This window comes from Ovis aries, chromosome 11 (assembly GCF_016772045.2).
Source record: "Ovis aries strain OAR_USU_Benz2616 breed Rambouillet chromosome 11, ARS-UI_Ramb_v3.0, whole genome shotgun sequence".
Classification (NCBI taxonomy): Eukaryota; Metazoa; Chordata; class Mammalia; order Artiodactyla; family Bovidae; genus Ovis; species Ovis aries.
The window spans coordinates 49,684,117-49,709,817 of record NC_056064.1 but is presented as its reverse complement, the minus strand read 5'-3'; the positions used below and the strand labels follow the sequence as shown (position 1 = coordinate 49,709,817).

Sequence of the window (25,701 nt, the reverse complement as noted above, 5' to 3'; positions counted from 1 at the left end):
CCCAGTGAAAAGCGTTTTGTTTTAATCACGAGCCAATACTAGAAATCATAACGGAAATAGGCTGAGCAATCAGACTATGTAAAGATTCAAGATACACAGCAAAGTAAAACCCCTCAAACTGAAACAAAGTGAAAAAAATGACATGGGGTGATTAAAGTCCTTATAAATAAAATACACCAACAGGAAAATAACCAAAGGCATGAGTAAGCAATATACAAAGTAATTTCACATGGCCAGCAAATGTATTCCAAAACGCTCAACTTGGCTAAAAATCAGAGATCTTTTTTCTCCATCAAAGATTAAAAAGCTTGTGCTCAGAGCCTTCTGGTGAGGATGAGGTGCTGGTTACTGAAGTTGACACAGTCGTGGCAGGCATGATACGTCTTACACATAGAGATCCTCTGGCCTGGCAATTCCAGTTCTGTTATCCAAAGAAACAGGTGGACAAGTGTGTAGACATGTATGCACAAGGATTTCCATTTCCAAAATGTTTATGAAAGCGAAAAATAAAAGTAGGCATCTTCGGGCAATTATAGTACATCCTGACACGTTCTTGAATTGTGAAAATGTTAAAAGAATGGTCCCAATAATGCGATTGAGAATCACAGACTCCACCCCCGAAGGCACGGGGGTTCCAAAGGTCATCGTCTCTGGAGATGGCAACTCAGGGTGATGTTGATTCCCACTTCATATTCTTCTATATGTTCACCTTACAATGAACATTTTGTATTGTGATTAGTGTTTTTTGATCCATTCTGAAGACCAAAATTTCAGCACAAGTTCCAAAAACACTAAAATTGATGAAATACTTTTTACAGAAAGAAAAGAGGCCAGGGACCAAGATGTGTGAAATCACCTACAAGTTTGATTTGGTTGCAGAAAGGAAATGCAAACATGAGAAGCTTTGGTCTCACAAGCTGTAGGGTAAGGAGGGGAGTGGGCCACGCCTTCCAGGCCACGGTGAGCACTGAAGACTGATGGGACAGACGAGCCAGGGGCATGGGCAGGGGCGAGGCTGCAGGGCACAGAGGGCTCTGTCCCCAACTGACACACTGGAGCCCTCCCTCCACCCCCCGTTCATGACCTGGAGAGCAGGCAGGAGAGCCCAGTGTGTAGGGCCCCAAGAGGTGGTTCCTGAATGTTCACACGGGCATTTGGGGGAAAATTAATCAGGCTGGTCCAACCTAGCCACCAAGTGGGCCTTGGGGAAGCCCTGGACATGAGACTTTCATGCCTGCCCCTCCATATCCATGTTCAGGGGCTGGCAGGATGCAGCCGGCGGGGAATTAGAGGCGGCCGTGGCTTATAACATGCTTTCCCTACATTAGGCAACAATTCAGTGGTTATCAGTTTGAGAAACCAAGTCTGCTGCTGTCCCTAAACTGAGGAAGGTTCACCCAACAGCCCACTGGCCAGGGACAGCTCTTCCCGCCACCTCCCTGAGGGGGTGAAGTGAGGCCACATGCCCAGGCCCGAGGAGGGTGGACAGGCCACGCTCCCTCGGCCTTCCAGACTTCAGCCTGCCCTCCAGGAGCCTTACCAGGGCATTTCCCTGGCAAGATGTGGTACTGTCACCATCCCGAGGAGAAACCCCTGAGAAGACAACCAGAACCTCTTGATGGCGGTCACTCACACACCACCCAGGGTGTCCCTGTTCGGTCATTTTACAAAGCATGCAAGGCTGTGCCTGGGGTGGCAGAGCCCGCACCTGCTCCCACACTGTGGACTCTTAATGGATGTGCCAGAACAATCTGGATATGGAATGTTCCCGGGTACGGCCTCTCTCGGGGCCAGTGAGCTGACTCCTCACTCAGCCCAACTTTCCTCACCAGCTTGTAGCATCTCCACACACCGTGACACCAACCTTTGCAAAATTCTCTTCCTACTTTAATGTATATTTGGATACACTAAAGGCATTGTACTGGGGAAAATGTAAACTAGTGATTACACAGATGTGAAATGGCCTCTTACTCCTGGGCCCAACGTTAAGGCTGTCAGAGACAGATGGGTGGCCCAACACCAGGCTTTCCCCCAAAGAGACCTCAGACAGAGCTTCCTGACCGGAGACAATGGACACTGCTAGGGAACACCACTCTCTTCCTCTCTGCTCCCGAAGCTGGGCTGCCCCCGGCCCCCACGTAGCCGTGGACAGTTCAGGCCACAAAGCACACTGGGCCGTTCCTGCAGCCTGCAGTCCAACAAAACTGGGGCTGTGGTTTTATAACATACAATTCTCTTCCCTTGATGGGTACAGAATACAACAAAATTAGCCACGTTTATTTAAAAGAAACGTTACAAATAAGTGTGCAAAATTAAATTTCATGATTAAATACACATAAAAGTAACATGCATACTTTACATTGAAATCCACAGACAAAGTTAGTTGATTACATGACAGTAAAAGAACTGGCAAAACTGAGAACTTGCAGCTGCAGATTTTAATGTTTGCAACCTGAAATCAAAATAAAATTAAGTTTAAAGGGAAGTTAAGAAAATTAAATATATACCTCAAGTAGTACTAACAATATAGAGCCCATAACCTATTTTAGTTACCAAATGTTAAAAAAAAAAGTATGTGCCTCTCATTCCCAGAATGTTAGTGTGCAACTATTGTTAAAAACAGGGAGAGAAGACAGTGAGAGGGAAGTGGAAGCAGCCAGCCAAGCCCACAGGACCGGGCACTGCTTTTGTTGAGATGTGGGTTTCCCTTCGTATCCTCCGAATGAAGCAATGCATTCCTCTGTGACTCAGTTTTAAAGTCTACATGTGACTCTGTTCCCTGCGAGGAAAGGGGAACTCCCTTTGACCCAGAGTGTCGCCAGGAGGCCACAGGTGCGGCTCACGGGGTGGGCCTGGCGCTGCCTCAATCCCAATGGCTCCAACAAGAGGGGGACATGTGATATGTGACTCCTGAGGGAGACACCAAGCCTGTGAACTCTAAACTTTCTTCAGTTTAGACGGGAGAAGGGCCTCCCCCCTCCTCCTCCTAAGGCTGGCGGTGTGATAATCCCACTTATATCTGGTGAGAAAGAACCAAGATTGCTCGTGTGTTCACCTCTCCATCACAGACTCAGCAAAAAAGATGGAATCTGGCGCCACAAACGAATTTCACATTGTCCCTCCTTTTCTCAACATGCCCCCAGTGTGTCTGGAGCCCTGGCTGCAGGTGGCGGATGCGGCAGAACCGCTGAAGCGAAAGGTGAAGCCGGCGGTCCGGCTTGAGTATCCCCGTGCCCTGCTGATTCTTCCTTTAACACTGGACTCAGGAGGCCTGCTTCAGAAAACAGCCACAAGTGGCTTTGCGCAAGGTCCCGGGCCGTCCCTCCAGCCCACTGTCACCAGCCCCAGGAGCTCGAGGGGCCACTGGGCGCCAGGGGCCACGGTGCTCGCGCTCCTGGTGGAGGGTCAAAGCTTGTCATCGGTCATCTCCAGGAACTGCGCGTACACATCCCGGACGCACTCTCCCTTGGGGTTGAACAGGAACTTGTAGTAGCTGCCGTCCGCACAGATCGCTGGGCAGAGGAGACCGCGTCACTCAGGGTGAAAAGCAAGCAGCCCGCACTGAGCTCGCCGTGCAGCCTGAGTGGAGGCTGAGCCACCCTCAGGTATCTGTGCGTGGCAGGGGCACGCTAGCCCGAGAACCCACTGTTCTGAGGGGTTGAGCTGCATCTACTCAGCTCGTGCAGCAACAGGAGAACCCTCTCAGGTCATTGGTTCCAAGACCAAATGATCTGCCCTGTCAACTTCCCAGGAACCCCCAGAAGGCAGGTAGCTGCGTGAACCCAGAGAGGGATGCACAGGACCCCCGGGAGAGAAGAAGGAAGACCAGTGAGGCCGGTGTGGCGCTGATCACACCCGGGGCCACTCTCCCCGGGAAGGACCACTTACCAATGACAGCGTTTGGCTCTGTTCCAAAGGCACAAATGCATGGAGAGCCTGAGGGGACCTGAAACTTGGAGAAACTCCACTTGGAACTGAAGTATTTTGGAAGGAAACTGGCTGATGCCAAACTGTGAGGACAAGGAAGCAAAGAAAGGAAGTGACGGTCACATGACAAAGTTAGACACAGCTCTCCTTACCGTCGGCTTAGCCTTAATGATTCAAATTCTACTTTTGCTTTTCATTTTTATTTTTCACACAAAATAACTAAGCTGTTACAAACGGCTCTATCAGAAACCCAGAAACCATCACCACCAGACGGGGCACAGGGCCCTGCTGCCACCACATCGACTGTCTGAACAGCCAACACGAGGATGACTGCTGGAGTGCAGGACCAAGCTCTGCCTCCCTAGAAGGCTCCTGGAGCCTCATCAGATTTCCTAAGGAGCTAATGGCAGGATCCTGCCTGTGACTCAGACCCAGTGGGCGAGCACTCAGCCAAGGCTTCATCCTTCTAACTGGGAAACCTACCTCGACTGTTTATTCCTTTTTGGATCTTCAGCTGCAAAAATGTGCACCGTGCCGTGGTCACTGGACACGCAGATGAGGGAAGCGTCCTGATTGAAGTTGATGCTGCAGAGGAAGCGGATGGAGCTCGGGTCTCGGTCTTGTGTGGACTCAGGAGCGAGCCCTGACCCCAGCTCTCCCGCTCCAACACCCCGTGGTCAGGACGGACAGTCATTTTACCAGGGTCAAAACCAGGGCACAGCCCCTCCTCAGGTGCCAAGAGCAGACCACCTTGCCACCCCAGGGGCCCTGAGGCCACTGCCACAAGCTGGCCGGGAAAGAAAAACTCCCCTCCAATGATCTGGCCCCCGAGGTGGGGGGCGTCACTCGGACTGGCTGGATGGGCCCCAGAGCAGACAGATGGGAGAGTGGGTTGCATGACGGGCCCCACGGACACTACATGCAGATACTGGCTACATTTTTATCACTTAAGCCCAAGTGCAGCTCCACACTCGCAAAAGCCACAGACACAAGGACTGAGGTCCTGCCCAAGCAGGGGTGCAGCCCCCTCAGAGCTACAGACACTGTGAGATGTGGTCACCACCACCACAGAGAGACCAGGTCAGCCTCACTGGAGGCTGAAGTGACCAGGGACGGGCTAACAAGGCCTCCAGTGTCTGCTCGAAGACACTATCAAGAAAATAAGCTGAAGGGACAGTGGGGAGATGAAATAAAACAGGCAAATTCTGACAAATGCAGGGTGACAGGTCCATGGTAACTGTAATATTCTACTTCTGTGTATATCCCCATGACAAAGAGTTGAATCAGTAATACTAAAGGGAACTAAAAACCCAGCCCCTTCCAGTACAGCAGCCCCGCCCGCCTCATGTGCGTGGTCCTGCCTCTCCCGCCAGATCACATAGGGCCCCTTCTCTAGCGTGAAACAACGTGCTTTCTTACCAATAAATATTAGCTGCTTGAGATCCTCTTCGTAGTTCCTGGATTAAATGCCCTGATGAAGTATCAAATATTCGTATAAGGGTCCCCTTTGAAAAACAGTGAAGTGTTTCATTATCAAAGATACACAACTTTTTAATTTTTTTTTGAAATGATTTTTATTCACAAACCCATTAGCCCATCGGAGTCTTTCCCAAACTCGCCCACATAAACTAAAACTCAACTTTCCCCGTTGTCACTGAGAACGAACCGAAGTCTCTTTAGTCTGACAGCAGCCGGCAGGGGCTGAGAGAGGGTCAGAGAGCCCAGGGCCCAAGCCCGCATGTGGCCCTCTCGGAGTCCTGTGCACACGCTCCCCTGGCAGACGCCCTAGGCTGTCTGGGTCCCCGAGAGCCGTCAGTTCACTCGCCACCCAGGGAAACGGCATCTTAATTCTAGCTCCCACAGCCAGTCAGAAAGAGAAACACTAACTCCGCTGCCAAACAGACGGAGCACAGCTGAAGAGAATGACTTTTGGACCCTCTGTCAGCTATGACCTGCTATCTGAGCAAAGAACCTCGGGGCGTTGAGATCTTCAGGGAAGGACTAGTGTGCCAGGAGCCCGCACCCTAGAGCAGGCGAGGTCACTCTACAGGCACGACCTCCAGTGGGACAGGGACACCCACTTACTTTCTCAGATGCGGTCGCAATTCTTGTTCCCTGCAGGTTGAGAGCAATGCAGCTCAGGACGCCCTCATGGGCGGGAATGTCCACTGGCGGCTTCTCGGTGCTGGCCAGGTCCACAAGCTGCACATGGCCTGTGTGCGTGCCCGGGAAGGCCAGGAGCGAGTTGTTACTGTTGGGGCACAGGACACAGAGGCCTAAAGACAGACAAGAAACTTGTCAAGGACTCAGGACCGTCCCAATGTTTCTGCTTTTAAACAACCACACCTACTCTCTGCCTTCCAGGTCTCATGAAAAAGTAAGATTTAGTCACAAAATCCTCTCCCAGTAAAGGGCAGCAGGGAGCCAAGCAGAGTTCACTCCCTCGAGATGGCTTCATGATTGGAAACATTTGCTGAACTTACTTTATCAAATGTATGTCTTTTGGGAGAATGCAAAACTGTAAAATCTAAAAATGAATCCATTAACAAATACATAAAAAAATCCCAAAACTCGACAATAAATTTAATGATAGATGGAAAACACTGTTACACACCGCAAAGGAAAACCAAAGACCTGGCGGGGGGGGGGGGGGGAGCTGTCCTAGGACCTCAGGCTGCAGCCTACCTCCCTCCATTGACAGAGTAAGCGCCGTCACAGTACAAATCTCCGCAGGCTTTTCTGAAGAAACAGGCAAGCTGCCACCAAGTTACAAGGAAAGTAAACGGTCCTAGAATAGCTCCTTCAATTTTTACATAACAGGAACAAGATCAGAGGACTTAATTCTACCTAATTTCAAGAATTATCTTCAAGTTCCAGAAATCAAGGTGGCCTGATATTGGCATAAGGACAGAAACACAGACACTGGAGCAGAACAGAGTCCAGAAAAATCCTACACTTACTTAAAAAAAAAAAAAAAGTGTTAAAGTAATCCAGTGCAGAAAAAATCGTTTTTAAACAAATGGTAAAAGCACTTCTCTAAGCAAAAAAGAAAAGGTCACAAGTAGAGACATGAAAGCTGTTAAAGGAAAAAGCTCACTGGTTAAGGCAACTAACTACAGAGCAGTAGTAGTAAGATCAGCCACACACAAAGCCGGCGGGAAGGTTAAAAGACAAAAGCAGTAAAATCATCTGCATCTGCAAGGAGTAAAGGCTACACAAGAAGATGTAAAACCCAATGCCAAAACCAGAGACCCTGGGGAGAGGGAAGTAAAACACAGGGCCGTTAAAACGCATTTGAAATTGAGAGGTCAGCCATTTAAAATAATCACACGCACACATACTGATTGCTATATATAGACCTCACAGTAACTACAAACCAATAACCTATAATAGACACACAAAGAAGAGAAAGGAATCCAAACGGAACACTCAAGAAGAAAACAAAAGAAAGGAATGAAGAGGACCTACTCAAACAACCTAAAACAGTTTGTGGCAGTAAGTACCCACCTATCAATAACTACTTTAAATGGACATGGACTAGACACTCCATTCAAACACAGAGAGTGGATATATACCTGATGGAATACAGTGCAGCCATAAAAAAAAAAAAAAAAAAAAAGGCAAAATCCTGCCATCTGCAACAGCACGGATGACATGCAGGGTGTTTTGCTGAGTCAGAGAAAGACAGCTACTGTACGTTAACACAATGAGGACTCTAAAGAATAATTAGAGTATGGCCCCGCAATTGTCCTCTTCAGTATATAGGCAAGAGAAATGAAAAAATATAGATATCCACACAAAGACCTGCATGTAAACATACACAGCAGCTTCTCTTCCTAACAGCCAAAAAATCTGGTGTGGACCAACAGCTGTGATATACCCATATGATAGTATGTTACTCAGCAATAAAAATGAACACAACAATAACACACACACACAAATGAAGGAATCTAAAACATTAAGCTACGAGAAAGATAGCCAAGGCATCTGGAAAGGCAAGACCTGAGGGTCAGGTGGGGAACATGCAGCCTCGGGGGCCTCGGGGGGTTGGGGCTGTTCTGCTTACTGTGGTGGCAGCCATACGACTGTTTACAGTGGCTGGAGTTTATCACACAATACACTTAGAATGAGTGAGTTTTATACCTCAATAAAGCTAGAAGAAAAAACCAAAAATTTTCAAAGCAAAGATGATACAATGAGTAACAAAGCCCCGTGCAAAGAAGAGAACAGGAAGGAGAGGCCTCAGAACTCAATGAAACCACGGATTCCAGGTTCACCATGGAGCTCCTGAATGGCTGACAGTCACTGTGAAGAGTCCCGAGAGACCCAGAAGGTTCTGGTAAGAGGCACGGTCTCAGTTCCACAGTGAGGAGGCTGGGCTGTGACCCAGGGCAAGTTCACAGGGGGCTGGGGAGAGCTTGCACCTCTCAGACCTTTCCCCAGCACCCCAGATGCTCCAGGACCCACCACGAGGGTGACGTCGCTCCAAGACCACCTGGAGGAGAGGCACCCAGCACGGGTCTGCGTCCCACCTGGTCTGGACTCAAGAAGCCCATTTCCACCATCGGTCCTCCTCTGGATTCTTACCTTTAGGGTTATAGCAGGTTTCAAAGACGTGCAACTGATGGGGATTATGTGTGAATGTAAACACTTTGATCATAGAGTCCAAAACAACCACAATTCTGGAAAGAAGAAAACACCATCAGAATGTTCTCTCCCCCAGAGTGAAACTCAAACATTTTGTGGCTTTCGTTCTTATTATTTGGAAACAGAAACATTCCAACAACCACATACAAGAGGATCATTCCCATTCCTGACCCCGGGAGCGGGGCAGCGAGGTGTGCGAGGGAGGTCGGCAGGGAGCCCGACGGCAGGCCGCTGACACCAGGACTGATGCCCTCCCACTCGGAAGAGGCAGGTACAGCCTACGGTGGGGCGCTGGCGGGAGGGCATTCTCATCAGCCATTCTGTCTACAGGGTAAGAACCAAGTAGGACACAAAGCCAGAAATTCTATCTTAACAGACTTTTAGACATGTCTTGACAATTCAGAAATGTGAGAAAGCAGATCTTTGATTTGGCTCCAAGATTTGCATTATTACAAGCCCTAAATGTTGACATTCCTAGAAGATACAAGTCTACCTACACTCCATTCACACCCCACGCCACAATACAAATGGAAGCTCTGCTCCACTGCGATCAACGTTCTAGGAAAAACTCCTGCGTTCTACTGAACACAAGCGGCAATGTCTGGGAGAGACCGGCTACTTTCAACAGGTGAGATTCAGTGACACTCTCTGTGAGCAGTTCCTGAGTGTTCCTTTACCTTCAAACTGAAACATTTATGAGGCATGATGTGGACAAGCGTGGGCAAAGAGGGAGGCAATTCAGGGGTCAAAACTCATGTCCTCAGCCTGCACCTGACGGGCAGGGCGGTTCCCCTGAAGGACTGACAGCTGGAGGCAGGGCCAGCCCAGGGCCGGGTCCACGGGGTGCACCCACTCCCACTGACTGCTCACCTCCGAACAACCCCAGGAGGCAAATGAAACTCACTGACCTATGTTCTTGAGTCAAAAACTACAGCCTTATTTTTTATACATCATTTTCCCAAACACGTCTCTTCCTTCAGTATAAAATGATTTCAGCCATCTTCAGAGAAGGTGACTATTCTATCTTAAAAAATGAGACACCACACCTACCTATCTCGCCGTAACTTGGCAGCCTTGACTTCGGTAGAAAATTCTATTTCAATCACAGTTTTCTTCTTCAGGTCGTCCCAGATCATCACTGAAAGGAGAAAGACTCTATGAACACGACAACGGAGAGGCCAGGGGCTGGCTTGCTAGAGGCACTCCTGAGGGAGTCTTCGCAGTGGAACACCTGTGGGGGCGGGGGCAGTCATCCTCTGCATTTGTACACGTAAAGAAACTGAGGCCAAGAGAAGGCCGCCTGCCCAAGGTCACACAGCGACCTGACAAAGGGCAGAGGAGGACTGGGATCTGAACAGTGTGGGCCCAGAGTCTTTCCCCACCGGCCACACAGTCTTTCTCTAATAAATAAAAATTACAGACTAGCTTACAAAATAAGCTCCTAGGTATAAAGCTCTCCCAGGCCCAGCCCCCAGGTCTCAAGCCACGGCTCCTGCCCACCCGCTCGCTCTCACCCCCCATCTCACTCTCCCGCATGCCTGCTCACAGCGCAGGTGCCCAGCCTCTGCCTCTCTGCACACTCACGCGAACCTCTTCCCTAACAACCCTCGCCCAGCTTCCAGGCAAACTTCTCTCTCTCCTGGGTCCCATTAGACTGAGCCGAAAAGCAAGCCCTACCACAGGTACCAAGTGCTGGAGATAAGCCTGGATCAAGAAAGAAAGGGCGGTCTCATGAGGCAATCAGACACATAAAACCCGGGCCAGGGCTCTTCCGCCCCAAGTTCTCGCTCTGCTTCAAGCTGGAGAATGCCTCCTGCTTACAACACAAGCTTCCGTCAGGATGGATCAGCAGTTTACGTCCCAAAGGCTGAGATAACTTACAGACAACCCTGGAGTGTGTGTCCAGACCTCTTCTCTCCTCCACTTGAAAAGCTGGGTATGAGGCACGTGGGGTGAGGGAAATAAGCTCCCTCCACAGTCAGGTCACAGCTGACTGAGAATGGAAGGGAAAGAATGTTCTCCTCAAGGTCTCAACATGTGACCAACAACAGTCCAGGCAGTGGGATTCAGGGATCAGTTTTGTTAGAATGGGTAAGTGTCATCTAAGTTTCAAATCAAGAAAGAAATGAATACCAGCCTACCAGAACTGCCAAAATTATTAACATAGAATGTATTTACTATTGAAGAGGTTAGTTATAATTCATAACCACTAAAAAATGAAGCAGTGTTTCTTGCTCCTTGAAACACCATCTGTGATAAACTTCTCCTGTCAGCTCCTCCTTAAAGGGCACCAACGTGTCAGTGAGTAGACGGTTACCTTATCGAAAACAGTATCTTTCCAAAACCAAATGGTCACAACTTTTCTGGGCAAAGGAGACTCTACTCTTGAACACAAAAGGCGATTCAGTGAACTTCCTCTGGCCCTGCAACCTAACACCAGAAAGTCTGTAACTCAACAGGAAATGGCTCAAACTAGACAGAAGTCCAGACAGAAGGATGTCAAGGGTGTCGCAAAAACAGGTGAACCCCATTTTCAGAAATGTTTGGAAACAGCATGATGAAGCCCCAGAGGCAGCAGCACAAATTGTCACTCACAAAAGAGACTTGGGCAGTGAGAGAAATCCAAGGACTCCAGTTAATGCCAACTCCCTGTGGCCTCTGAAGGCTGCGAGCTGCTTTGCTGCAGGGAACTGGAAATTTAAAATGTTCTGGGTGGGATTCTGTCTTTTAATAATATAGTTGTTAATAGCAAAAACAGTATTTCAAAATTCTGGACTCCCTTCTAAAAAGGAAAGGGTCGCTCTGCTACCTGAGCAGCACCCTGTCTGGGCCCAGCTGGTCGCCGTGATGTTCTCACAAACCAAAGCAGCTAGATTCTTTACACTGTGACACCATGTATCTTAACTGGCAATTAAGAAAATATTTAGAAGTGATTTTGACATTACCGAAATAAAGACCAAGCTCTTTTCTTAAAAATCACCTTTAGCACACTACAAAAAGCTTACATTTTACTCAAAATGTTCAGTTAGAAAATTGCTTTCTTCTAAGTCTGTAAAATTCCTGAGACTCTCTTACTTCAGAATTTTTTTTTATTTTTTGAGAGTGAGATGCTACAGGTGAGAGACCCCAGATTATCCAATCCACCGCTTCCTTGGGGGTGGGGAGCAGTGACCCCCTCCTCCCCCAACAGTGCCACAGGTGGGGCCAGGCTCTTGACTCCTCACCAATCATCGATGAAATTCTTCACATGACAAAGGCTGATCCAGCAGCAGGATCTGTGCCTATTCCCACGGAGCCCAGGTCAGGTAATTCCTGTTCCACTGCGAGACCTGCCCTTGGCCCCAGCACAGCTGCAGGACTGTCACTTCTGGGGGGCCTCTTCCAGGACTCACAGCCACAGTCCTGCCCGTCCACGCCACGCTGGCAATGACCTGGACAGCAGCCAGGCTCCCTACCCTTCGGCCTGTGTTATCAGGGCAAACCCTCAACCCGAGAGTGGGTTCCATTCCCCACATCACATCCGCACAACCCGCCAGGCTCTACTGAGAAACTGCCAGTCAGGCCCAACCCTGCCCAGGGCCACACAGAACTCTGCGTTTCCGTGCCTGCCCTCTTTCTTTACTTCATGGTCTCAGGCAGATCTCCAGCTCACCCCCATCTTTATTTTCTGTAGGGAGACCTCCCTTGCTATACTCCTTTCCTCTGCCACCAAGCCTTAAAAGAGATGGTCTCCATGGCCCCTGACGTGGTGGAGCCTGTTGCCAGTGGGCTCCAACTCAAAGCCCCCTAGGGGTGCAGTGGCCACCCAGGCCTCCTCCCATCTCTAGCATCTGCCTGATGCCCACACTTACTTCCCTCTCTCATGCCTCTTCTGTGAACACGGCTCCCCTTTCTTTTCTTCCAACCGCCGAGTCTGCTGAGCCTTATACTTAACTGCTTCCTGAGACTGTTCCTGAGAACTGCTGGCGTTGCTTTCCCAACCACACCCTCACCTGGCACCTAAAGCTCCGGGGTCTGTCCCCACCTTCTTCCCCTGCTCTGTTCTCCTTCACTGGGTTTCTTCCTTGTGCCCCAAATGATACCTACATTTACAGACACATGATATTCAGCTGAACTTGTAAAGTTCCTGTTTCTCCTTTACTTTTAAAGAGCCATGCCCTTTACACTGCCATCTCTTTGAACAAAGGCTCACACATGCACACGAGGAAAAACATTCTTCAACCCAGAGCCCAGCTGCTCTGGTCTACACGTTTCCATGAGTCCATGGCTCTCCGCAGAAGCCACCTTCCCACACCTGGCTTCCAGCAAAACTCACGACACAGAACACCCACCGCAGAAGAACACCCAGGACAAAATGGGGATGGAGGGCCCCATCGAGTCAACCCGAGTGAAAAGCATGTGCTCTGTCCACAGGGAAAAGCGACTCTGGTCACATGTTTCTTCTCCTGGGAACAGCAGAGACCACTCTCTTTCTGGACGCTTCTGTCCCTTCAGGAGTCACAGGGCCACCAGGGGAGGTCCAGTGTGGCCAGACACAAAGATACTCTAAAAAGTTCAGGACAGGACTACATGTGAGACGCATTATTAAATGCAGGATTATTTTACCTACCTTTGTTCGGAGGGTATTTTGGCTTTTTCCCACCACCAACTAAAGCTAGATAGTTGCAGCGAAACAACATTTCAATATGGCCAACTCCTCCTTCTAGAAATTCTGAAATGATAAAAAGAAGTCAGTATGTATATTTTACAGTTTTTTTTAAAAAAGGTAAAAACAGTCAGCGTTTGATTTTTAATCAGCAATCTATATCTACGATCAGAAATGAAAATAGTGACCAGCTAGGAAAATAATTAGTTTCAAACCTCTCAGCATCAAGAACTGTATTTTCATGTATAAACACTGAGCACCTAAGAAGCCAATATAGCCAAGTGTATGAAATATCCAAATTCATAGTTTAAAGTGCAGCAAAGTACCTAAGATCTGAGAAAGCATCTCAAATGGTCTGATGCAGAAGCTGGAATTCCTTTTCACCACTTTTAAACACTTCTTCCCCTGGAAGTCCCAAATGTTCACAAATGTTCACAAATCATGTGAAGGAGAGTGTGTCAGCAGATTTTCAGGTGTGCTCCACGACAGAAAGAAGCCCAATCCTCAGGGGAGCATCAGAACCCCCAAAGGAGCACACTGCTCTCCGAGCAGTTCACGCCACAGCTGGGCGCCCCCACCCTGGCCCCTCAGCCCCCACTCTGGTCTGGCCTGACCACAGGCTCCTGGCACAGTGAGGGTACAGCAGAGGGCAAGCAAGGACCCAAACCTTTGAAAATCGGAAGTTAAACTAAGAATGGACTCCTACCTGTCTAGTCGGAGCCACACAAGATGGACCCAAAGGCCATCAGCTCACTCGAGAAGTTTCAAATGCAAGGCCTAGCAGAAAGCCTAGAGAGGACTCTGCATCTAACACCATCCACAAGGAACACAGCTCTCCTTACAAACAGTTTACTGTCCTGTGGCACACAAGCCGCCTCAGGTGATCCTGGCTGTAACAGGATGTGGCCACACCCCAAACTCAAAGGACCACAATGCTTCAGTCCTTAAACTGCTCCCTGCTGGTGTGCGGCCTCAGACCCATGGCAGCCCAGGAATCCTCCGCCCCACAGGCCAGGCCTCCGCCACCAGGGGCATCGCCTGGCTCCCTGGCGCTCACCAGGTCCAGGGAGACTGTGCGGTGTGCTCAGCTGCTCAGTTGTGTTCGACTCTTTGCAACCTCATGGAATTTTCTAGGCAAGAATACTGAGTGGGTCGCCATTTCCTACTCCAGGGGATCTTCCTGAGCCATGGATCGAACCCAGGTCTCCTACATCTCCTGCACTGGCAGGCAGATGACAAAGGGGGAAGAAAATACAATGGAGAAAAGACAGTCTCTTCAATAAACAGTGCTGGGAAAACTGGACCACTACATATAAGAGGGTCTTCCCTGGTGCCTCAGCAGTAAAGAAGCCACCTGCCAATGCAGGAGACTCGGGTTTAATCCCTGGGTAAGGAAGATCTCCTGGAAAAGGAAATGGCCACTCACTCCAGTATTTCTGCATGGAAAATCACATGGACAGAGGAGCCTGGTGGGCTACAGTCCATGGGGTTACAAAGAGCTGCATACGACTAAATGACTGAACAACAAGTAAAAGGAGGAAATCAGAACACTCTCTAAAACCATATACGAAAATAAACTCAAAATGGATTAAAAATCTAAATGTAGGACTTTCCTGGTGGTCCAGTGGTTAAGACGCCACACTTCCATTGCAGGGGGTGTGGGCTCAGTCCCTGGTTGGGGAACTAAGACCCCGCTCGCTGTACAGCACGGGCAAGAAACCCAGCAGAAACCAAACCAAATGAAGAAACAACAAACACCTAAATGCAAGACCAGACGCTATAAAACTCCTAGAGGAAACACACAGGCAGGACACTTCCTGACGCAAATCACAACCATACTTTTTTGGATCCATCTCCTGAAGTAATGGAAATACATACAAAACTAAACAAGTGGGACCTAATTAAATTTAAAAGCTCTTGTACAGCAAAGGAAATCAGAAACAAAACAAAAAGACAACTAACATCCTGGAAGAAGACATTTGCAAACAATGCTACCAAGACGGGATTAATTTCCAAAACATACAAACAACTCATAAAACTCAATAATAACACACAACCAAAACAAAAGACGGGCAGAAGACCTAAAGAGATATTTCTCCAAAGACATACCAACAAGCACATGAAAAGACACTCGATGTCACTAGTCATTAGACAATGCAAATCAAAACCTACACTGAGGCACCACCTCGCACCAGTCGGAATGGCCATCCTCCAAGAGTCCACAAATAGTAAACGCTGGAGGGGCTTCCCTGGTGGTCCAGTGGTTAGGAACCTGCCTCCCAATGCAGAGGACGTGGCTGTGAGCCCTGACGGGGAACTAAAATCCCATATGCTGTGGAGCAAGTAAGCCCCGCAACTTCAGAAGCCTGCATGCTGCAACAAACAGCCTGTGCCAAGATGCAAGATCCTGGGTGCTGCAACTCAGACCAAATAAGGGTTATTTTTTTAAATGCCAGAGAGGGTGTAGAGAAAAGGGAACTCTCCTACACTCTGAGTGGGAATGCCAACTGGTATAGCCACTATGGAGAACAGCATGAAGGTTCCTTTAAAAACTAAAAGCAGAGTCACCATATTAACCTACAATCCCACTCCTGGGCATATAATCAGAGAAAATTCTAATTCGAAAAGATACATGCACCCCAATGTTCACAGCAGCACTATTTACAACAGCCAAGACACGGAAGCAACCTGACTGTTCAGCAACACACAAATGGGTAAAGAAGACAGGATAGATACACACAATGGAATATCACTCAGCCATAAAAAAGAACAGAACGACACCGTTTGCAGCAACATGGATGAGCCCAGAGATGATCATACCAAGGGAAGTAAGTCAAAGATGAAGACAAATATCACATGGTATCACTCGTATGTTGCCACAATCATTAACCAGGCCACCACCAAAACAAAACAGAAAACAAGTGTTGGCAAGGATGGTGCAGGTGCTAGAGGCTGTATGGTGGCTCCTCAAACAACTGAACCCAGGCTGCCGCGTGCTGCAGCGGCCCCTCTCGGCGGCGCGCATGCAAAAGAACTGAAATTACATGCCTGCTTACAGAAGCATTATTCACAACAGCCTAGAGGTAGAAGCGGCCTCTATGTTTACATAATATTATGTTAAACGAAATAAGCCAGTCACAAAAGGACAAACACTGCACAAGTCTACTTATATGAGGTCCCTAGAGACAAATTCATAAAGATAGGAACTAGGCTGGTGGTGGCGGGGGAGTCAGCATCTAATGCGGACAGAGTTTTGCAAGATGAAGAGTTCTGGGAGTCTGTGAGGAGGGCAACTGTTTCCTCAGCGCAGGTTCAGTAAGTTCTAGAATCAAATATATCAGGAGAAACCTGTAAATTATGCCAAGAGGTAACTAATACATTTTAAAAATACTCTCCAACCAAGGGAGAATGTTTCAGACTAATAACAACACTACGTGAGCACTGAGGCTTCAAACTCATTACTGCTGGACTTGTCAGTCGCAAGTCTTCTCAAGTTCCAAAAGCAGTGAGTCACCAGCAGATGTGACCAAGCTAACGGGAGAATAAAGAAATGCCAGGAGGCACAAAAGCCTTGGAAATGTGACCTGGGCACAGTGAACCAATCAGGGGAAAAAACAAAAACTGAAGTACTTCACACAAAGAAATCACCAAAAATTTCTGTTAAAAGGAAATTACATTCTGTTTCAAAGGGCTGTTTTTTTTTTTTATTTTAATTTAAATGATATAGGTTGTGATTTTTCTCTAAGCCTCTTTCTAACAACAACAAAACAAAAAAACAACAACAAAACAAAAAAACCCAGTGTTACATGAAATCAGAATTATTTTATATTACCTGGATGCTAATTTATAGCTAACATTTTGATGCTTTTTTTTTAAAAATCAATGTCAAGATTACAAAGATGTTAAGGGTTAAGGATAAAGACAGAGAAGCAGTTTTAACCACTGGAAACAGTCGTGGCCTCTGGGATTTAACTTTGGAAAGAGAGAAGGGCAGATTTTTCAGCATCAACCAATGAGGCAGGGAAAGAAAAACAAGAGGCTTTCCTGGGAAGAGCAGAAGCAAACAAAAGCGAGACTCCAAACTCAAAGAGAATCAGAGGATTTTAGCTCCCCCAAACCAAGGGCCACAGCCCCCAAGTAGTTGGAGAGGAGGAGTCTCCTGAAAGGAAGCCTAAGGTTGCCACTAGAGCCCCAGAACCCCAGGGCTGGTCCTGAAAGATCCACAGGGGTCGCCAATTGGCGGAAAAAGCAGAGAGACGCGCCCATGTCTCTGAAAGCAGCCAGGCCCAGTGGCTGGCTATACAGCGGACTAAAATTAAGGAGAGGCAGAGAACACAAGTCAGGCTCCCGGGAAACTGACCGGTGACAGCTTCAGGCACGAATCAATGTCTGACATGTCCTACTCTCCCAGGAGAATCTGCCTCCAAGCGATAAACTGGAGGGATTCCCTGGAGGTCCAGTGGTTAGGACTCTGAACTCTCAACTGCCAAGGACTTGGGTTCAATCCCTGGCTGGGAACTAAGATCCCAAGCAGCTTGGCCAAAATACACACACACACACACACACACAGAAACTGAAAGAAAATGGGGGAGAGGGACGTCCTGAGTGTTGGCTTAACCTCCACTCCACTGAGAGGCTCTTGTTTGAAGGGGCAGAAGTCAGCCCTCCAGCGTGACATTACCCACCAGCCTCTTCCCACGACATCTGCCCCTCAACCCTCAGCTTCTTCTTTCCTATTTCCCAGGTGTTTTAATAGAAATAGCTTAATTATTTCTCACTCTACAAATCACATATTATCACTATAAAAATGAAACACAGAACAGCGTAAAGTAGGAACAGCTGCAGGCGAGATCACGTGTGTACTTCTGGACTCAAACCAATGGCACCATCACACTAGTTTCCAACTTCTTCGCGCTTACATTCCGTCACAGCTGTACTTCACGTCAGCACGTGCCACAGCATGTACCATCTACTGTCTTTTTCTCATTTTTTTCCTTCAGATAAAATCCTTTAAGTATGATCACTGGATCAGAGCATGCGTGTGTGTGCAAATATAGAAAATGAACCATTTGTCAAATTTTTCTACAAAAAAGGCTGTACCAATGTAAACTTGTAACCTAAACCATCAAGGCTAGGAATGTGCCTTTCCACACTCTCCCCAGAGCCATCGCTGACTTGGACCCAACCCCATCCCCTACACCCACAATCAACTCAGCCCCTCCATCTCACATGCTTCCCACTTCTTTCTCGTGCCCTCACCCACCGCGTGCTGGGCTGACCACACAGGCCACGGGGCCCACACGACCTGCTCCGAAACTGGAGGATGACGGGCCATGGGTAAGACCCTGAAAGACTGTCAGGTCAGGCAGGTGCTGAACTAGGCGGCATCGTGGACCGTGTGCAGACAGGCCACCTGTTATTTCCAGTCACTGGGTGGTCTCGCCAAGGACCCTGCCCACATTATTTATCTCTGCATCCTCCACCCCCAGTGCAGTGCTTAGTGGCCTCAGAAACAAGTGGCCTCACCTGCTGTCCCATCTGTCACAAGTCAACCAGTCTAGGCCTCCGTGTGCCCTCTGCTCCCCACACACGGCTACCCACGTTACATGTGTGAGGGCTGGCGGTGTGGAAGAAGAGTCAGGCAGCACCGAAGACAAGGGGCTTGAGCACCTTGCAAGTTCATCGAGCGTGGGCACCTTTGGGATGTGGGAGGGTTGTGTTTCTAAGTGAAGACGGGAGCTAACCTTTCAGTGCTCCTTTCATTTTTATAACCACGTAGACATAATTTTATCCAAATGTATTACTCCTGACACATCTTTGTTCAAATTATGACGTGAACCTTCTTGCCAGGATATGCTTGGATGTGTGTGTGATATACGTGAATCAGAGTCCTACGCTCCGGCCCTGCAGCACCCTAGTGAGAACGCCACACAGGCTGCGCTCCCAGAGCTCCCATCCTCCCAAGTGAGCCGCTCGGCTCTGTGCACGGGACACAGGACCTCCAACACCTTGGAGGAGAACGCTGCCTCCACTGGGGGCCCAGGATGCCCAAGAGGGCTTCCGGGCACTGCCAGCTCCATCCAGCAGTGGGTGTGACTGCAAGATGCCTGTGGATCATAGCCTGTCGTGCAGTGCCCCTACGCAGAGCCACGGTCACAGCGGAGGCAAGGCTGAAAGCCCAGGTCTGGGACTGACCCTCCAATGCAGGCACACTTCCTTTCTCATACAGGAAAGCAAGTCTGGACGATAAAACAGGAACAAGGTCAAGTCTCCTGCCTGTTTTGAGTTCGCTGCCAGAAATAAAGCAGCGGACCAGCGTGCAAGTGCATGTAGGTGGGGTCCTTAAACACACCATCAACAGCCACCACATGGCCCTGCTGGATCCCCGGCAAGTGCAAAATTCACCCAAGTGAAGCTCAGAGGCAGTCTGAGCCAGACACAGTGCAGCTGAGCAGGGACGGGAACAGACACAGCACTGCGACATGACAGTAGCAAGCCTTCCTGGAGGCTGAGATACTTCTTGTTTTCACTCACTGTTATAAGAAATCCTAGATCCACTGTAAACATTTCATTACTTAGGAAGCAACTTTTAATATGCCGCTCACGATTCAACTTTGACACTGAAGTCTAGTTCCTAAGTTTCTAGGTCAATTTCGGTAAAAAGCATCTGGAAATTTGCAAGGCAAGCTGTTTCAAAATGCTTTGGAACTATTTTTCTGTATACAACAGAACTGTCTTAATTTACAATGCAACCGAAACAAACAGAAGTCAGAACCTGAAAGACTAGAGGAGACTCCCACTATCCTGGCAGCCCTCATTAATTCCAAAGACCCACTCTTCAAAGGTAACACTGTTGCCACCAATGAGGAGCCAATAAGCTTACAAAGCACTTTCGGTGTGTGTCTCCCTCATCCTAATTCATCCATCTTTACAATAAACTTAGGAGGTAGGCAGTTAACATTTTCATTTTTACACAAAAACAAACTGAGGCCAAGAGAAGGTGAGTAATCTGCCCAAGGTTACGCCTGCCCCGTGTCACACAGCAGCCTGATATGGGGAAGAGCAGGACTGGGACCTAAATAGTGTGGGCCCAGACCTGAGCCTGTTACCACCTGGCTGCCCTGAGCTTTCTCTAATAAATAAAAATTACAGACTTCAGCTAACTCAATGGACATGAGTTTGAGTAAGCTCTGGAATCGGTAATGGACACGGAAGCCTGGCAAGCTGCAATCGGACACGACTGACTGACTGAACTGAACAGACTTCAGCTTACAAAATAAACTCCTAGAAATAAAGTATCACTTGCTGTTTTACATACCAGGGTTGCACAAAAGATTTTACTTGACAAAGAGGTTTCACTGCTGAAAAAAATAAAAATCTGAAAATCTCTGATGTAGACTATTAGTTGTCAAAAAGGAAGCGGGCTGATAGGGGAGCATAAGAATACAGTGACTTCCTCTTACAGATGAGAAACGGTTCTTGCATCAGAAAATATAACTTGCACACTGAATAAAAACCAAAACCACGACTGCAGGAAGAAAAAGGAGGTTTCTCACTGTTTATGATTTATCTGAGATTTGTTCATCTGTTGGCAGGTAAGGATCAGGAGTCACTAAAAGCTCAAGAAAAATACACAGAAAAGAAGCAAATGGGAAAAGTCTACCTATTAAATTACACATTTTTCCTGCCAGATGGGAAAAGGACCACCATTATTTTATTTTACAAAAAGAATTCCTGATTTCAGCTTGTGAAAACTTGTATTCCATGAAAACATAATTTAAGACACTGAAATTAAAAAAAAAAGACACTGAAATAAGAAAACAAAAGCAACTATAATTTATTGCCACAATAGTATTTTCGAAGAAAGAATTATTTTCAGAGTCAGCCCTACCCGTCTTGCCTAAGCCTCTCTCTTCGGCTCCCCACAGCTTCATGATGGACACAAAGCATGGCGAGGCCGGGGCAGCCACGCCTGGGTCTCCCAGCAGGGCGAGCCAGTGCTGGATGCACCAGGGTTGCCTGGAGCCACAGAAGCATTGCTACACCCAGTCCGCAGAGCCCAGCGCTCGTAGAAGCTCAACACAAGGAAGAGCAGAGCTGCATCCAGGCTGACAGGCCCACAAACAACTTCTCACAACCCACTGCTCTCCAGTCTGAAGGACAGCACCTAGACGCTGAGGCCTGGGAACAGGCAGAAACCAAGAATGCATCACTCTTACCTTGCTTCTCTTTTTCCTTCAGTGGATCGGTGTTATAGACTCGGAATCCATTTTCCATCCCACACGCAAAGCATCCTAAAGTGTGAGAGAGACAAATTAATCACCTCACCGGGGTCTCAGCTGAAGACCCTAGGCCTGGAGCGGCACGTGCAAGGGGTCCAGAGACAGCAGCCTCTCTGAGGAGCTCTTGTGGATGCTCAGGCCACACGGACGCAGTCCGCACGCGTCATGATGACTCTCCTCGTGGACTGTTATCAAAGGGTTTGCACATTATTCCACTTGCCCCCGCAGGGCACTTCTGGCATCCCATGGACCAGGCTCTCTGCTCCAACACTTAACTCGGGCAAGAGGGGCTCAGCAGCTACCGAACCAGCCACTCTGCCACCCCACGTGTCCCTCAGCTCCAGCCTCTAATGCCCACCACTGGCCTCCCCGTTCCCAACACACCTCTCCAGGGCTGTATCAGGCACCAAGCCCTAGAGAGCCAACGACAAACAAGACAGTCCGCAAGGACAGCCACAGAGCAGGCCACCTCAGCAGGCAGGGACACAACCAGGTGGAGAGAGGTGGAAGGGCCAGTATGGAGGGTCTTCTAGAAGGCAGCATGAGGTCTCCATGACCTCACTCCCACCCGGAACTAATCCTAACTCCCTAAACCCATCTCAGTCTCCATCCCCAGGGCACACACCAGACTGTTAATGGTCCAACTGAAGATGCTGTGAGGAAGTGAAGGAAGCACTCAAGTTTTAAGATGACCCTGTGATCTGGACTTCACTTGCCCAAGTGTGATCAAGACCACATTAATCTCCATCAACACCACCAAGTTCGACTGCTGGCTCATATGAAGCTTGTGACCAAAAAGAGAAACACCAAACCCTTCATTTCTTTTCCCAAGACAAGCTGCAGTGGCTGGACCCTCACCACGACACAGCACTGACCTGAGAGCCAAAGCCACCCTCAGAGTCTCTTCTGGCTTTGATCCGTGTTCCAGCATTGGGATGACATTATTCTAGTCTATCAACCACTCCACCCCCGCAGTGTGAAAAGCGTGCTTCTGTTTTTCTTTGTCCAAGTTAGGCATAAAACTACAAGGACCGTAACAGCTTTCCCAGGAGTTGGAATCTGTTCTGTAATTAACTCTCAGGCTCTGAAATGAACTTTATCTGGGCCTGGAGTCTGACACTCACTGGAAAGTACAATGTTACTTATTATCTCTTATTCTGGGTTGTAACTCCCTCTTTGTGTTACTGGAATCATGTAATCTGGACAGAAGAATCAGAGCTTGGCTTCCTGGAAAATAAGGAAATAATACAAAAATTGAAAGTTTTCCTTTGTTTCTCAACTATTACACCTTCCACAAGTTTCAAGCCTGCACCGATCTTACTTGTCTTCACTAGAACACACATATTTCTGACAAGACTTGCACTAAATACACAAACAATCCCTATAAATCCATAAGAAAAAGGAGCTCATTTTCCAGTAGAAAAATGAGCAAAAGATTTGGACGTTTCACAAGAGAATATCCAAATGCTTACTAAAACCTACAGAATCAGGGAAATGCAAATACAATCTCACATATACATCACAATGAGACCTACTAAACATCCACCAAAATGGCCAAAAGGAGTGTGCCGAGGCATGGGAATGGAGGGCAAACCAGGAAACTGTTTGCATGACTGCCACTGTCAATTCTACTCCTAGGTATACAAGCCTTGTAAAAATGACATGCATTCACTAAAAGACAGGTAAGAGAATGGTCACAGCAGCACCCCTATGCTCAAAATGGCCCCAAACTGGGAACCTACCCAAATGCCTACCAAAGGTTGAATGGACAAGCCAACTGTGATGTAGTCACACAGAGAAATATTGCACCCATGAGGATGACCTTCCATTATACTCAACAGTACGGGGAAAAAGCTCTTGCAAACACGATGCTGAATAAAAACGCCAGAAACAAAATACAGTACAGAGACAGGCAAAACTAGTCCATGTCGCTGGAAGTTAGGCTGGGCGAGTGGCCCGAAGGAGCACGGCGTGCCAAGGCATTTGGTTTCTTACCCTGAGTGCTGCGGAAGGTGTGTTCAGTTTGGAAAATGCACCAAGCTGAATACTTAGGATACATGCACTTTTCTATAAGAGTAACGCACTTCAGTAAAAAGCTTAAAAAAAAGGTCCTACAAACACAAGACTGGAGACCACTCTCTAAGAAGGCTAGGCGTTATCCTTGCTATTTTGCAGGGTGGGAGAAATAAATTAACTGATTTTAGTTGGTTATCACACAACAGTTGGCATGAACCTTCCCGTCCTTGCTATCTTAAAGCTAATCTACAGAAGTGTGTCCACTCAAACCTTCTGTTTCCCACAGGAAGAGAAAGAAAAGCGGCAGCCGGATTACAGAGACGCACACTTATCAACACTTCAGAATCTCGAAACTAATACAACTTATCTTTGGGAGAAGATAAGTCAAAAGTTCAAACAATTTAAAGTTATGAGCAAAGGTTTCTAAAGCTAAAGTTTCAATGAGAGTGCTAAAAATTCGGAATAAAAATTAAAAGTCAACAGAAAAACAAAATGTAACTAACTCAATAACCTGGCATACATTTTAATTATAGGGAATTAAGCTAAGGGTAAGCAAAAGGTTAAGTATAAATGCATTTTTTTTCCAGCAACACTTTATAAAAAATTATAAACTTCACTGGTTTCTAAAATAATTAGCTTTATTGTGAACCTCAATTATTATACCGAAACCTACTACAAGGATTCCTCATCTGGCCCTAAGACAGGTATGTCTGCTTAGTCGCTCAGTCCTGTGTGTATAATCTTGGATTTAAATGCCACGGAGTCAGTAAGCTTTGTGTTTCCGGTTTGTTTTTTAGGACTGCCTCTCCCTGCCCTTAATATCAATCAGTCATTTCTTTCCATTGAAAGCACATTTCTTAAGAAGTTGCTACACCACGGTTAACTCCTTAATGAGTTTTCAACTATCAGAACCTTTTCAGAAATCTACTGGCTCTCCTCTGGAAATCAAAATCCAAAGTGTTCAGCCACACACTGCCCGATGCCCAACTTCTGGCCCCCAAAGCGGACCCTACAACCCTTGCGGTCCCCAGCCCGCATCCCACATTTTTCCCCTCGTCCAACTCCACTCCTCCAAGACTCTTCCCGCCCTTAACGGCTCCTCCCTGTAGGAAATCGCGGCCTCGCCTCAGTTCCCAGAACACACTTCACTGTCCCGGGGCCCTACAGTCAGAACCTTGGAGCCAGCACCCCACGCGCCCACGCGCTGACACAGCTGGGCGACCCCCGCCCGGCCTACGTAACTCTACCCCAAACTGGCTCCACAGACATGGATCCTGCAGTTCCTGCTTCTGGATCCTCTTCAAACGCGCTTCCAAAGCGAACCCTCAGAACAGACGCGGATCCCCCTCCCTGGGCTAGAGTGGGGCGCAGTCCGGCATCACGCAGGATTTCAGAAAGGCGAAAAAGGCCATCTCCCGAAAAGCCGGGCTGAACAGTCCGGTTGCCACCCAACAAAAGAAAAAAAGTGTGAGTTCCGCGGCATATTCTACGACAATCAGCAGAAAAGGTGAGGACCTTCGTGGACGAGGTCCTGGGCCTGCAGGGGCATTCTCACCTCGATGCGACCCCGTCCCGGCCGCTGGGGACCCTAAACCCGCAAGAAAGAACCGACGCCGCCCCGGAAAATCCCATCACTGTCCGACCTGGATGGGGGTGGGGGGTCAGGGCGGCGGGGAAGCGGCCTGGGCAGGGGGGAAAGGAGCGGCCTGGGGGAGGAGGGCGGCTTCAGGGGCAGGGGAGAGAACGCCAGGGGCAGGGGAAGAGGCCTGAAGCCGGTGAGAACGCCGCCGCAGGGCTGAGGGCGGGACCCCGCTAGGAGGGGAAACGGTGGGGGGGGGGGGGCCGGGGCCACTGACGGGCTCTCCTCACCATGGTCCTGGTTGAAGCCGGCGTAGAGCAGCCCGTTGCCGTGCGGGTTGCAGGGCAGGAGGTTCATGGTGCCGCGGGATCCACCGCGCCTCAGCGCCGCATGCCGCTCCGGGAGGTCGACCGCCGGGATCGGTCTGGCCAGCGCCGATGCTGCCGCGGCCGGAAGCGAAAGGCCCACCGCCTGCGCGCGCAGCCAGGGAACCGCGGAGCGCCGAGCAATCCACCCACGGCCTGCCGGGGGGGCAGGGAACGCCGAGAGCGTCACGTCTCCGGGGGGCGGGGCCGCGTCTGAAGAGGGAGGGTCGACTCGGCTTG

General features: G+C 48.6%; 1 protein-coding gene across 3 annotated transcripts; it reads right to left on the bottom strand.

Moving 5' to 3' along the window:
* On the bottom strand, positions 1-25,553 carry WDR45B (WD repeat domain 45B). 3 transcript variants are annotated; one of them, XM_015098888.3, is made up of 10 exons: positions 25,387-25,553; positions 21,439-21,513; positions 13,184-13,285; positions 9,625-9,712; positions 8,515-8,609; positions 6,013-6,203; positions 5,347-5,432; positions 4,411-4,512; positions 3,889-4,010; positions 1-3,512 (listed from the first exon to the last, which is right to left on the bottom strand). In XM_015098888.3, exons 1-10 carry the CDS (start codon positions 25,451-25,453, stop codon positions 3,406-3,408), a joined length of 1,035 nt encoding a protein of 344 aa, XP_014954374.2. In that variant the 5' UTR covers positions 25,454-25,553; the 3' UTR covers positions 1-3,405. The 3 variants fall into 3 exon arrangements, with proteins under 3 accessions (XP_014954374.2, XP_042112145.1, XP_060250929.1); XM_042256211.1 differs by having other exon boundaries at positions 1-2,452; XM_060394946.1 differs by having other exon boundaries at positions 1-4,010.
* Positions 25,554-25,701: the final 148 nt, after the last annotated feature.

What these genes read in the sequence shown, in the direction of transcription:
- WDR45B (XM_060394946.1), bottom strand. Translation starts at nt 25,453, where the DNA reads ATGAACCTCCTGCCCTGCAACCCGCACGGCAACGGGCTGCTCTACGCC. An exon ending in CGGCTTCAACCAGGACCATG is followed by an intron (nt 21,514 to 25,386) that starts GTGAGGAGAGCC and finishes CTCACACTTTAG; the next exon opens with GATGCTTTGCGTGTGGGATG. An exon ending in AAAATACCCTCCGAACAAAG is followed by an intron (nt 9,713 to 13,183) that starts GTAGGTAAAATA and finishes TTCTCCTTTCAG; the next exon opens with TGATGATCTGGGACGACCTG.